The sequence below is a fragment of the Cottoperca gobio genome, chromosome 2 (genome assembly GCF_900634415.1).
Source record: "Cottoperca gobio chromosome 2, fCotGob3.1, whole genome shotgun sequence".
Lineage (NCBI taxonomy): Eukaryota > Metazoa > Chordata > Actinopteri > Perciformes > Bovichtidae > Cottoperca > Cottoperca gobio.
Window position 1 is genome coordinate 5,780,434 of NC_041356.1, and position 14,504 is coordinate 5,794,937.

Here is a 14,504-nt window from a genome sequence, read left to right on the forward strand (position 1 = left end):
CCAGGGCTGTTGATTTAACCCTCTCAAGATCAGGACACTGGTGGTACACATGCTGTGCGCTTGTGGGCTAACTGCTGCGTGTCGAGCCTTTATGAAAGTATAATCAAAAAGGGTTTCGGATCCTCTAGAATGCCATCACAGTTCGAGTGTAAGTGGTTTGGGTTGTAAAGCTTTATATTAGTGCAGAATAGGAGGTTGTATTTACCTATTGTCACTCTAAATAATAATAACTTCTTTCTTACAGCACTTTTACAAAGTTACAAAATGCTGTACACGCATAAAACAGAAGCATTACCAATTGCAAATATTAAGAGTAAAAAAAACAATAAAATGAGGGGACAAAGAGGATGACCTCAGATTTGGTGTCATTAAATTGGAGAACGTTGTTTGACGTCCAACTGTCAATGTCTTCTTAGTAATTATGAAGGGTCTGTAAAATTAGGTTTTATCGACAGGTAGAGTTGAGTATCATCGGCGTAGAAATGAAACTGAATGTTAAGGTTTTGTATAATGTCCCCCAGAGGAAGTATGTTAAAGGTAGAAAAGGATGGGACCTACAATTGAGGGAGATCAGTTATTTTCTGCAGGTGATTGCCACATCCACTTTTAATAAGGTTTTCCTGCTCATGATGTACTTTGTCAGCTAGCCACAAAGCAAATTGAAGACTGACTCTACAGAGGGTATTAGTAAATGTATCTTTAGATGAGATGAGGGAGTAATTGGAAGAAAAACACAATTATAAGGATTTCCTTCAATGCGGAAAATGTCTTATTAAGACCGTCTGCTTTTTTGGTGGTGTCATATTTGGAAAGATGCCCATTATACACTTTATCCTTTTTTACTCTAACACAATAAGACTGGTGAACCGCTTTAAGGGAGCGATGAGAGAAGGCAATGTCGGATCACGTTAATCGCACAAGGATGACAAGGTTCGTCTGGAGAGCAAGGTCCTGAGGGTGGGCAAACCCAGACATCAGGAGAAAAATAAACAATTTGGCATGAGTTCACTATCGAATGTTGCTAGAAGTGTAACTATATAAGTATAAGTATATATAATGGAACTATAAGAATAAGTCAATTAATTTCTAAATAAAGATTAATAATAGATCGAACTGTCCTCGTTGGCTATCCATTGGTCTAAAGCTCACGTGGTAGACAGGTACTTACAAAAATGAGACATGCACGACAGCAAACACAGTCTTGAACATCATTGACCTTGTCAGCAATTGTGAACGCCTTTTTAGAGGTTGTAAATGAAAAGTAATGCAGTTGAATTGAAAACTAGAGCCGAATAGAAAATGAGGTCAGTGCAACTCTAAACTCCTCATTGCATTGTGATCACACAGGACAGAACTAGTGTCAGCTTTGATTCACATGGATGCAACTATTGTAACTCTCCACCAATCCTACCAGCTTCCTGTAAGCCACTTTGTATTAAAAGGCATTTAAGTGCCTTTTTATCAAATGAGAACGCAAAGGATTTATGTAAGTAGCCAAAGGTTTATGCCATCCTTTTGTAGGGATAATGTGTGAATGCCAAGTGTGGTGTAACATTGCCAAAACAGCAGCTGAAAGCAGGTCAATGCAATTCTAAACCACCATCAGCACAATCTGGCTGTCAGCGCACCAGTTTTCTTCCATAGCAACAGCTGGGACTAGACTGACTGAGCTCTGGGCGGAGAATTTCAGTCTCAGACAGTTTGGCCCAATATCTTTAAGTGTCAGTGGATATTTCTTCTCCTCTCTTCTCTTCTGCTTCTCTCTCTTTCCTCTGATATTCACGTGTTTCCACTGCAGCAGACATTAGCCCAGATCACTGAGAGCCTGTCGCCATGCAGCGCTGCAGGGAAGAGAGATGGAGAGAGACTGAGGAGGGAAGAGAGATGGAGAGAAATGAGAATGGAAGACACTATTTCACAAAGGCTTATACTTAATGTAGAAGCTGAAAAAAAAATCAAAGATAATGCTTTTGATTTCTTTTCTTAGCAGGGTTGATAAACTAAAATTACATCTTCAATTTTAAAAGGATTGTTTGACATTTGGAGAGATATGCTTTCTTGCCATGAGAAGATTGATAGCTATGAATATGTAGCTTTCAGGACGGTTAGCTTAGCGTAGCATAAAGACTGAAAACAGGGTGGAAACATTTAGACTGTCTCGGTTTCATTGATCAACAGCAAATGTTTTTAAGCTCTGAATCTGGCTAGTGGATATAAGATTGGTTATAAAATAAATGTTTTTGACAAATGTGTGCGAACTGATCGGCGAGATGCGAAAACGCGAGTGGAATAGAAAAGAGGACAGAATAATGTTTTTTTTTTTTAAAGTAGCTCAAGCTAGACTAAAAGCTAATGGAAAGAAAGATACATGAGAAACGAGATGGAGGAAGAAAGAAGTCTCGGTGATAATATGTTATGATGAAATTAGCTGAAGATGATGATAATGATGCAATTTAGCCAGGCTGCCAGGCAAGGGAGGGGAGGGCCCCACCGGTAATCTTATTTAAAAGGCAACATTATGTGTTTCCTCCAAAGGGGAAAACGGCTTTTATGAGGCTCGATTAGAATGTAGATACTTTTAGTAGTGCGTACTCGATTGTTATTATAATGTGGCACTAAAGAGCTTGTTGCACGAGGCAGTGGATGCTTGTAGGTGCTGCAGTCTGCCGTGTGCTTCCCTTAGATGAAGTGATGTGTGTGCGTGGAGCAGTTATTTGTCTGAATAGGGCAAGCCTCTCAAACCCATCTGCTGGACCCCCATCAGACCTCTTCTGGTTGCCATGGTAACAGCCTCCTTATCTGTGGTAAAGGGGATATGAAGGGTGTGTTCGTGTGCTTCTTTTTTCCTCACCATTTCATGAGCTGGCTGCTGCAGTGCACCTAAACATCGTGTCTTTATTATGATTCTATTCTAGATGTTTTTATTTCTACTTTATTGTTTTGTTTACAATTGAATCTCACCTTAATATTTTGTGTGTGTGTGTGTGTGTGTGTGTGTGTGTGTGTGTGTGTGTGTGTGTGTGTGTGTGTGTGTGTGTGTGTGTGTGTGTGTGTGTGTGTGTTCAGCATTAATCAAGCACAGGCTGGTGCTTGAGGGTGCTCCATCTGTTAAGCTCACAGAAACAAATATTTGGGAGCCACTTTTTGTAATCCTTTGGGAGTCTCCTCCACTGTAAAAGTAAAAAATAAATAAAAATAATAGAATAGGCACAGCTCCTTCCTGTCTCTGAGAGAAAGACCAGCCGGGAGTTGAACAATGTTGCACCTCACTCCCTCTGGTGGCTGATTTGTGCGCTTCACCATGCAGTGTGCATCCTGTATCATAGATGTGTCTTCTCCTCTTTTATTCTCATCATCTCCATCTTTCTTCTGCGTGTATGAGCAAACCTCAGACTCATCTTTCTCTTCTCTTGTCTTCCCCCCACCTCCTGCTCCAACAGGTGACCTGTCCCCTCCCCGGTGTCCCAGCAGGCAGGCATGGCAGACGGTCGGCAGCCAGACGAGCACTGGGCCTCAAACGGCCAGGAGAACGGCAACAATGGCTACTCCGCCTACAGCTCTGCCTACAGGGAGAATGGATACCACGGCGGGGCAGCTGCACACCCTGGAACGACAGGTAGGAACGCGGACACGGCGTGTTTGTGAGTGTGTTAGCATGTGCATGCAGCACTGGGTCAATGGCATTGATTTGGACAGCCAGATGGGTAAATGTGATTAGTTCCATGGTGCCAGGCAAGGGCAGTCAATTCCCAAAAGGCACGTGTTTCACATTTGAATGAGTACTGAACATGAACACTCTGCTGCAGCAGTGCCACCTAAGGTTGGACACTTGTGTAGAGGGCATCTGGACCTTTTTCTTTTAACTTTAAGGATAGGTATCTCGCAATAAAGCGGTTGTATTTTCTAGTGGAGCACGTGGAAGATGGTCGCCTTTCAGAAACATGCTTGTTTTAAGGATTTTACACTTTGGAGAAAAATATAACAGATAAAAAACTCTGCCAGCTCTGAATTATGATAACGTGGTTTGCTTAAAGTTAGTAAATCTTACTGATAAATAAAGCGTCACATCCATCATATTAGAACTCGAAAATACAGGCTGGATGTCAGATTTACAGCAAAATGTCAATTATTTTGACTGATATGTCTGCAGAGTGATCAGTCTAGCTTTAAGGAAAGAGAGAAGTGGGGAAGACAGAGGGGGAGAGGGGTAAGATAAATGAAACAGAGGATTAAGCTGGTAACTTCTCATGTTATGATTACATGTCCAGGCACCCTATGTCCATTAGAGCTGCAGCGATTGATTGATGGAAACGTGTCCTGAAATATGGAGATTTCCTGCTTTCTCTGTTTTATATCATATTAAACTGAGTATCTTTGGGTTTCGGACTACCAAAACTTTGAGAAACTGCCATTTTTCTCTTTTTTCTGACAAATTGAATCAAGAAAATAATCTGCAGATGAATCGATAATGAAAATAATCGTTAGTTGCAGCCCTAATGTCCATGTACATGTACACGTGTGGGGGAGCCTGTCAATTCCACTTATTTAAAATGGGAAATTAAAAGTAAATAAGTTTGTCAATGTCTTTTTCATTGTTTCATGGTTGAATCTGAATATTGAGCTCGTTATACATTTTTTGTTTTTTACATTTTACACCTTCTGAGGTAAACTGGGGCTAAATGCATCCATCTGCACTTGAGATTGAGTAGAAAGCCCTACTGGCCACTAATCTAATCCTAGAGGATTATGAGAATTATCAAACTCACATACACACAACGAGCTTTGTTCCAAACTCAAAGGGAGGCCACCCACAGAGAAAAAGCTCAGCAGCAGAGTTATTGGTCTTTCATTTCCTTCCTCCCATCTATGTCTTGTCTTCCCGGTGTTGTCTGTCTCTCTGTCTCTCTGTCTCTCTCTCTCTCTCTCCCTTCGCAGTGGATGACTCAGCCAATTTGCCTCCCTCCCCTCCCCCCTCTCCATCCGCTGAGCAGATTGGGCCCGTGGCACAAGGTACACCCACTCACACTTATAACCACTCAGACCATTCAGGATGAGTGTGAATGGTGGTGAGAGTGGTAAAAAAAAATAATCTAAACATGAGGATTTCAAGTTCTCTAAACATGGCAGCTGCTCTGCATGATTTAAAAAAGAAACTCCTCCTTTTTCTTCTGGTCCCCTTAGCGGTCAGGGTTCTCTGTCACCTTGCACATCAGCTTATCGTCATATCACCTTTTAAAAAGTCTGAAGCATGCGCCACACTGTCCTGTCCTCTTCACACTTAACTAATTTTAGTTCAATATTAGTTCTCTAACATATGCCAGTGTGTTATTGGCCCTGTTACTAGACAACGCAAGCATCCTCCCTTAAAGCTATAGTACACAACCTGCCACTGGAGCCCTTCCTCTCATTAGTCCACTTTCCCATTCTCCTCTGTTGTTCCTTTGCTCATTCTGTCTATTGATTTTCTCAATGAGTTAATCACAGATTGGCTTTCAGCTCTTTATTCACAGAGAACAGCGCAGTCTGTTTTCTTATCATTTCCTTCTTTGCATGTGGTATGCAATCACCAAAATGTAGAATCATATAGTCCCACTGCATGGTTTAGGGCAATTGTTCATTATAAGAGTATTGTATCTTACTTTCTTTCCTATAAAATGAAATATATTCTAAAAATCTATTTTAAGGTTACAATATGTTATATAACTGTAGTAAGATGCTGTAATTATTATAAAAGTCTTATAAAAGTATATTTTTAAAATTCATGATAAATACCTACCAGAAGGTGTGTTAATTGCATCCCATGCGTCTCCATCAGAGCTGAAAGTATCCCATGTAACCCTAGTTTTGTTGTCCTCCATGTCCCATCTATGTGTCCCCCTTCCCTGCTCAAAGAAGATATAGTAGAGGTTGTCAGTCAACAGCAGGATGAGGAGGAGGCTCCAGAGGAGCCCCACAGTTACCAGGAGGAGGTGGCATATGAGCAGCCTGGAGACTTGCTCTTAGAGCAGACAGATAATTTAACAGAACCCCAGGCTTTGGGCTGCCAGCAAGCCCAGACACCTGAGGTCCTCAATGGAGGAAGTCATCAAGGTGAACACACCCCGTCACAAAAAGGTGTGTGTGGTTTTTAAGGGTTCTTGCGTACAGTTTGTGTGAGTGAAATGTACATCCTTCCTCTATGACAGCGTGTTGGAGTGAATGTCTATCATTACTTATTTTGCATGGTCCTCTTGTGCTCTGGTAACGGGCACTCAAGATTTCTTAATTGTGATGCGACTCTGACTGTGCTGCCAACCAGCTTTGTTGCTCCTAAATCCTTAAGCTTCTGCTTCAATACCTGAAGTTGCCATGTTCAAAATTATATGACATAGCATTTAGATTTTTTGTGCTTTTTCATGCAAAACATAACCATTTGCTTTTCATTGGAGCGAAACTAGTACATCTGATCAACAATATCGTGGTTGATCATTTTTGCACTTTTGTATTGCCAGCTACATTGCAAATGCAAATATCACTGTCTATACTGTCAAGTGTTGCTAGAATTAGCTGTCTGTATATTTCTATGTGGGTTTTGCTGGAATATTGTGTGCAAGGTGTTTCTGAGTACGCCACCTGTTTGGGTGCTTCATGAATCAGTCCTGAATGTATTTTAAGTCTGTTGTATATCACTTGCTTTGATTTTCAATGTTGTTTTCATTTCATCCCAAGGCAAAGGATAATTCTGTATTCCTATTGTTACTAAGGACACACTTTGGGAATTACAATCCACCCTCATTGGACATGTATCACCATCCTTATTTATAAGGTTAATTGAAATAAGAACATACACCTAATAAATTTACTTTTTTTATTCAAGCAATTTAAAGATTCATTTACATCCACAGTATTAGCGTACTTGCAGTAGAAACTGTAATGATACCATGAACATTAAATTACATTGAATCAAGTCGTTCTTTATCATCAGGTTGAACATTTTTTTATCAATCCTTGCGTATTGCAATAGGAATTCAATATTTGCGTGTATTTATTTCTCGTCATCTAACGTCATGCAATTCATTCCTTCATTCCAGTTCTGCACGCTATCTTAGGTGCTGTGACCCCCTCTGTGCTATTGTGGCCTGCTGCAAAATACACTGTGCTGTGTGTTTTGCTTGATGGAGAGCTACTGTATCTATGTGCAGAAGGCCTCGGCTTGACTGTATTGGCTAGCTTTTGTGAATGCTTCAAGCTAGTCTTTTAGCTTATATGATTCAGCACAAAGTTGTACAGTATCCTTGAAACTCACAGACCAACCAGAAGAAAGTATCAGTAAGGCATCTTGTGAGTCTGCTATGAAAGAAGATGAACCCCAAGCGACACCGCTACATGAGAAGCAGTTGGCAGTTGAAAGAGCAACACCTGAAGGTGCAGAACTCGCCTCGATTGATCCTCCCGCTCCCTCAAATGAGCAAGGTGATGAAGACACAAAGAATGTAGCAGAAGAGGCTGCTGAGAGCCACCTGCTTGTGGAGTCCAAAGAAAAAGAAGCAAAACAACCTCTACTGACAGAGGAGTTATCAAGTATTGAGGAGAACAAAGAGGGAGTTATCTCACCAAGCAAATCAGGAGCCCCTGTGGATGAAAGCGAGGAAAAACCCAGGACGGTTGAGCACATAAATAACAAGGGCCAAGATAGTGGAAGTGACATCATATTGCATGAGACACTATTGCCTGACATTCAAAAAGGGGACCAAAAGCAAGAAACAGTCGAGTCAAGTCTAGAACCTGTCACAGAGTTAAAAGCAACATCAGATATTTTTGTAGAAAAGGAGTCTGGACCAAAAACCTACTTTGAGACATCGTCAAAAAGCCAAGAAGACGAGTCATCACAAAGCCAAAGCTATTACGAACTCAGCACAGCAGCAGAGAAAAAGTTAAGCGAGGAATCTAAAAGCATTGAGCAGAAGCTCGAGGAACAACAGGAGAAAAAAGCCAAAACACCTCCTGGTAAGATGTCACTTGAACAAAGAAGCCTCTCCTTGAACATTACTGTTGGGTCTTCGGCAGGACAGACAGTGAAGGAACAGAAGTCAAGGACCTTGTGTCCGATCAGTGGAAGCATTGATGAATCTGAGGTTTACCCTTCAACACCATCTGTGGAGAGCCAACACCAGTGTCCTCCAGCTGTCTCTATTACCCCAACTACCACTGAGTCACCTGAAGATACCCCCACCAAGGCAGACACAACCTTGCTTTCTGATAAGCACAAATGTTTTGAACATTCAAGCAGCCTCTCTGAGATGTTAGACCTGGCTGGAGACCTGCCCCGGCCATCATTAGAGAGGAGGGAGCTTGACCACATGAGGCGAAAGTCTGTACCCACTAATGTATCAGCTCTGGTGGGGAGTTCTTTGGCCAAGCTTGCCTTGGGAGATCAAACCTCAAGAGTGGTGGGAGGGGAAAGCCAGCTGGAGGAACTGGGCTACTGTGTCTTCAATGAGTACTCAGGACCCATGCCTTCTCCTGCTGATGTACCCAGTCCTGGGGACTCCCCGCACCAGTGTTTCCCTTCTATGGAGAGTGAAGTTGAGGAGGAGCTTGGGACCACAGAAGTTGAAGTTGTCCAAAAAGGAACTCAACAACAAGAAGGAATTATTCCTGAGATATCTCAAAAAACAGTGATTGAAAAGAGAGATGTACCAGTAAGGAGTACCCTGATTCTTGAAAGGGTTGCGACAAGTGGAATAAAACCTGATCGCCTAAGAATCCCCATGGCTTCTTCAAAAGATAGACTGACTGAGTTTCGTTTGGAGAGTGGCCTTCCTGGTGACATAAAGATCCAAGCAATCCCTGAGGTAGATGTTGAAAAAGACCCCTCTAGAGAGGCTTCTCCCATCCCACCAGACAGTTCCTTTACTTTTGAAAGCAAGGTTCCCCCAACTCCCACCACCCCCAAGTTCCCAGATGATACACCCTCAGAAACCCAAGTCACTGGAGAGAAGGCAGGGGAAGACGTCCTGCCAGAGGTTGAAGTAGAGAAGGATCCAGAGTCTGAAAGGATTGATAAACGGTCAGATTTAGGCAAAGAAATGCAGAAATCTGAGCAGGAGGAATCAGAAGACAGAAGGGATGAACCAGAAATGGCTAACACAAACGTACTTACAGCATCATCGCAGTCTTTAAGCGATACCACAGAAAAAGATGTTGAGATCCAAAGTGAGCATGGGACACCTACAAGATTAAGAATAGAAAAGAAAGAGACCTCGAAAGATGTTCAGGATTTAAACACTGAAAAGCCCTTAGATGAGAAAGATGCCCAAATCCAGTCACAAGAGGTGACTCTGGATAAAGTTGCGCCAAAGCCACAAATATCCTCCCCAATCATTATTATACCTCAAGCACAAGTAGATGAAGAACCAGATGAAGAGGATGATATTGAGATTGCTGAAGAGCCTCAAGAGGTAATGGAGGAATTGCCTGAGAGTCTAATCAAGGTGAGGCTGACAGTAGGCGATCAGATGGTGGAAGTAGATCCTACGTCTGGAACAGAAGAATGGAGTCACAGTGCGCATGATGATTATGAGGACCCTGTGACAGACAGTTCGCACTTGTCTCCATGCTCTGACCACGATCTGCCACACCAACCAGATGAAGGTGGCAGAGATGATGGGATAGGGGAGGATAAAGTAGAAGAAAACACACAAATAAATAGGGCTGAAGGGACGAAAGACGAGAGCGAGGTGGTAAAGAGAGACCTAACAGGGGAGGAGCAAGTTGGTTCCGATGGGGTAGGTGAAGAGAAAGAGAAGGAAACAATGGAGGACGAGGTGGGTGAGAGGATGGGTGAAGAGGAGGTGGAGGAGAAAGACATCGAGATTGGTCAGGAGGTGGAAGAGATCTCTGCTGTGCTCTGCCAGACCAGTCAGGCAACTAACGATGAAACCACCATGGACGTCTCCATCCTAGATACAGACAGTGGCTGGATGGAATCACAAGGTATCTAGAACTTGTAAAATTTATAAATATATCACTTGTAAAATAAATGTTTGAAACACTTAGGGGCAAATTCACAAAGAATGGATTGTGGCCGCTGATACCACCATGAATTGCACATCATTTGCAACCCGCTATCCGGCCCGTCTCAAGGTCCAATTCACAAAAGATATTGTGCTAATGATTTAACAGTGCAAACACGCCCATATAGTTTTTCAGCTGAGTTCAATTTGCCCTTTTTTTGCGTCTGATTGCAATTATACATGTGGTTGAAGACTTTGCGCCAGCACCGCCGTCTTAATGCTCAAGCCCTGGGACTCGACTACGTAAAAGGACCCATGGCCCAAATTATAAAAAAAAATATTCACAGGGACAAAAGAAAATCCTTCTTAACTTTGTTGGTACTCCTGACGGAATTGGAAAGGGACATAGGGTTCTGCGCTACCGGGCGCACAACGGGTTTCTACACATTAAAGACACAGCGGCAGTGTGAGTTTTTACTCTGACGCAACCTGCCAGGAGAGAAAAAATGCTTTTTCTAGCAACTGTATATCCGACCGAGATCTGTTTCTCTTACTGACTGACTGGCTGACTGACTGACTGACTGACGCCCATGAAGAGAAAGAGGTTCTCGTTTGACACTTAACATAAATGTCAATAACATATTTTATATAATAACTTTGATTTTCATTTTTCTTTTTTTTTTCTTTTATATTTCATGACAACTGTCATTGCAGTGACAGGAAGCAATGACAGTTGTGTCATGAAATATAAATGAATACGTTTGAGCGGAGAAACTTTATATATGTCCTTCAGCTAACACTCTCTGGGAACGCTTATAATTTGACTGTAAGTGCGTGTGGCTATTAGCGCTGATCTTTTTGAATTGGACTGGTTTTGTAATGAGGCTCATTTGATTAGAATAGTTACAATTTTGTGGCAAAAGTATGCATATTACCTCATTTAAATGTGTGCAAATAGCATAGCATAGCTAGCACTGATACTATTATGGGTGTATTTCACCCTTTGCAGGGGCTTTGAAAGTGACACGTTTTTTCTTCTCTTATTTGTGCAGGTTTAGCAACCGCAAGAGCCGCTAAACCACATTCCTTTTGTGAATTTGCCCCTTAATGTATATCTAACATGTTTTTTGAAAAACAAAAACTCGCTTACACTATGAAGCTTGTTCGATAGTAAATCTTAATGTATCTTTTGTACAAAGCTAGCTCCCAGCTAGCTAGGAATGTGGAGAAAAAGTCCTCTTTTAATCCCTCTCCACTGCAGATGATGACAAAAGTATCATGACTGAGCAAATCGAAGCCCTTCCTCAGGTCCAGAGTCATACCACTACACCTGTGGTGGACAGACCCGCTAAACGGGCCCCTGGCAGAGGAAGGTGCCACCTTGGCACCACTGAGAGTAAAGTGTCCCGCAAAGTGCCCAGCCACCATCCACCAAGAGAGGAGATGAAGAAGAAAAAAGGTTCAAATTCTGTATTCCAGGAGTGTTGTTTAGCTTAAAACATTGTTTTTATACTTTAGTAGAAATGTTACTTGTGTAACTTGATGTTCAGCTCAGATTTGCCTCTGCAGTACTTTTGGATGTTGGTATAATCCTGTCTCTCCTCTTTGCTAGTAGCTGTGAGGAGGGCTGACCAGAATAAGTTGTCAGCCCTCCAAAGTCGTTCTCCGTCTCGAAAGAGTGTAGCCAAAGCGGCAGCCAGACATCCTAGGCCCGCTCTGCTTCACGGCTCTGCTAGACGCAAGGCCACAGGTGAACGCTCTTCACCGGGAATCAGTGCTGTGGATAGAGAGAGTGCGACCAAATTCCAATGTACACTCTGCAACCTTCACTGTATTTGTTTGTATCCTTTCTTATAATGACTGAACTGAACATAAACGTACAAATAATAAGTATGACTATTGCTAGTCATACAGTCAAAAGCCGGAACAATTTAGGGTTTCGATTGTTACATACAGACTCTGCTCTCTCTCTATTGATGGCTCTTTGAGGAATCAAGCGGGTGCAATGTAGCTGGCAAACATCATGTGCTGCGGTCTTTTTTTATGAGCTCAACTGCTTTGTCTTTCATTTCTGCTTGGTGTCATATTCATGTTTGTTTCCTATTTCATTCACTGATGCTTCAGTAGATTGTGATTGGTATTGTTTAATGAATGGTCATAGCAAAGCTGGTTTCATTCTTTTTCTGATTGTCACTTGTATATGTTTGCTGGAAATGGCCTGATGTCTAAAGGTTGTGTGTTTGGTCACATGGTGTGTAAAGCTCTATGACTGTAAAGTGACTAAAATGTCTGTGTGTGTGTTTTGTGTGAAACTTCACACTCGCAAATGCCTCCACCTTTGCTGGTTTACATTGAATATTACAGCAGGACTGTTTCTTTACAGGTATGGAGAGCCATCAGCCCCTCAGTGTGGCCCACCAGTCCAGGGAGAGGACCACTGTAAGTACCATCAACCACGGCACACACAAGCCATCACCTGTGCACACACTCCCAACGGCATTAGCATGGATTTACATTTTTAAAAATCTAAGATGATATCTCGTCTCATATCACGATATCAATAAAATATTAAATACATAATTTTCATTCTAATACATACATTTATTCCACTTCATAGGATGAAGTTATTCCCAGTGGTTCTTTATTCATTATGGATCAATTCGCAGTACTATATTGATGTTTCTTAGTACATTTCTTCACATAACTCTCTGTAATGCTTCATGGGATTTGCTAGATACTTTCTTCCTTCTTTTTCATTTTCTGCATGCGTGTCTTTTTTTTCTTTTCTCTGTGTGCACGTTCATTTTCTCTTGCATGCCTACCTCCGTCCTTGTGCCGGTCTCTGCAGAGAAAATCTGTGAGTATAGGAATCCAATAATCGTAGGCACAGTGCAGGTTGGACACTTATAATATGCGCTACAGAGGCTCTCAGAAATCTTTCCAAAAACATTTTCACCCTCTGTCTTAAAGTCTCATTATGTTTCATGTGCTTCGTATAAACATCTCCATCCACTCGAGGCTTTTCTTAAAATCAAATCCTCATTGTGTGTGTGTGTGTGTGTGTGTGTGTGTGTGTGTGTGTGTCTCTACCTTCATCTCTCCATGTGTTTGTCTCTGCTTCACATCATCCTCACATCCTGCATGCTTTCCTGCCTCTTGTCTTGGCTTCGGGGGTCCAGAGCCCCACGAGGGCCGTTCTGTTAAAGATGGCAGTTCAGCGCCGGGGATCCGATCACCCGCCCCCCCGGCCCAGCTCTGCCTGTAGCCTTAAACGAAGCCCCCTGGTGCAGGCGGAGCTCAATGAGCTTCGCCCCTCCTCTGCATGTTCCCGCCCGTTCCCTCTGCCAAAAGAACGGGCGGAGAAGGTAAAATGACAGGAAACCAGGGGTTGGAAGGGAACCTGTGTGCATGCACTCTGTAAACCGAGCCCGGGTGTTGACTCCTCAGTGTGTGTCCACTCAGGAGAGAGCGTACCGCAGCCCGGAGAAGAGGTCGTCCCTGCCCAGGCCGGCCAAATCTCTGACTCGCCACATCCCTGCTTCCGAACAAGACGACAGCACCCCCTCCAGGCCAACCTGTAAGAACACACACGCACACACACAATACTTGTTTGCCTCCCAAATGAACTAACCTCTTACATAGCCTCTTTAATAACCTGCACTTGTGACTCCTCAATTAATATCTAACTCCTACCACCTTACACTTCCTTCCCCGCTCTTCTTTTCCCTCTCCATTTCACCTCCTTGTTCACTCTTCCCTTTTTCCCCCTCACCGTCCTTTTTACCTCTCAAAGCGATCCAGTCCAGAGCGGACAACAGGTCTGGAAGAGCCCCTGGTATAACAGGTAGACCACCTAGTAGCTCCTGTTAGATCCATCACACCCTCCTCGCAGGACTTACATTCTGTATAGAAGCGAGCATCATCCATTGACGAAGCTTTCATTCTTTCATCTTGGTCTCACATTATTCTCAGGGCTATCTGCAAGTTTAATGAAGTCTTAAAATTATTTATTATTCAAGTCTCCACTCCACTACTGCCTTTCCCTCTTAAAATATAACAAGGCTTTTTAAATAAAGTAAACTGAATTAGACTAAACCCGGGTTTTAAAAAAAGTACCATGAAGTCAACTCAAAGTATACTTAGTGTACTTATGATTAATGTACTAAAAGTTTGCTATATGATATTTTAGATAAATTCTAATACATTACATTTCACATTTGTTTATCCACACATTTTGATTGTATTCTAAATATATTTTATAAATGTTATAAGTGTATTAGTAGTTATTTGAAAAGTGGATTCAAATGAACTTTGAGTACAAAAAGCACATTTGTAAAAAGTACAGCATTAGTCATAAAAAGAAAAGTGCATCTTAATAGTTTCTCAAAATAGTAGTCAAGTACACTTAAATGTATTCCAGTATATCTTTTCCAATCAAAACGTGTCTTAATTCCTTTATAAGATTATTCAAATGTGGCTTTGTCAAACCTGCAGTGACCTTATCAGAGG

At 42.1% G+C, this 14,504-nt stretch overlaps 1 protein-coding gene across 6 annotated transcripts in view; it reads left to right on the forward strand.

Moving 5' to 3' along the window:
- Positions 1 to 14,504, forward strand: part of LOC115017648 (microtubule-associated protein 2-like) — a 52,868-nt gene that overhangs the window by 31,168 nt on the left and 7,196 nt on the right. For 3 of the 6 annotated variants that reach the window (XM_029446306.1, XM_029446287.1, XM_029446296.1), the window contains 8 exons: positions 3,441 to 3,616; positions 4,936 to 5,010; positions 7,270 to 9,975; positions 11,257 to 11,454; positions 11,608 to 11,745; positions 12,379 to 12,434; positions 13,458 to 13,572; positions 13,789 to 13,839. In XM_029446306.1, coding sequence (XP_029302166.1) covers positions 3,478 to 3,616; positions 4,936 to 5,010; positions 7,270 to 9,975; positions 11,257 to 11,454; positions 11,608 to 11,745; positions 12,379 to 12,434; positions 13,458 to 13,572; positions 13,789 to 13,839 — 3,478 coding nt within the window. In that variant the 5' untranslated portion in view covers positions 3,441 to 3,477. The remainder of the gene's footprint in view (positions 1 to 3,440; positions 3,617 to 4,935; positions 5,011 to 7,269; positions 9,976 to 11,256; positions 11,455 to 11,607; positions 11,746 to 12,378; positions 12,435 to 13,457; positions 13,573 to 13,788; positions 13,840 to 14,504) is intronic. The other 3 variants (XM_029446315.1, XM_029446322.1, XM_029446330.1) reach the window with 3 other exon arrangements.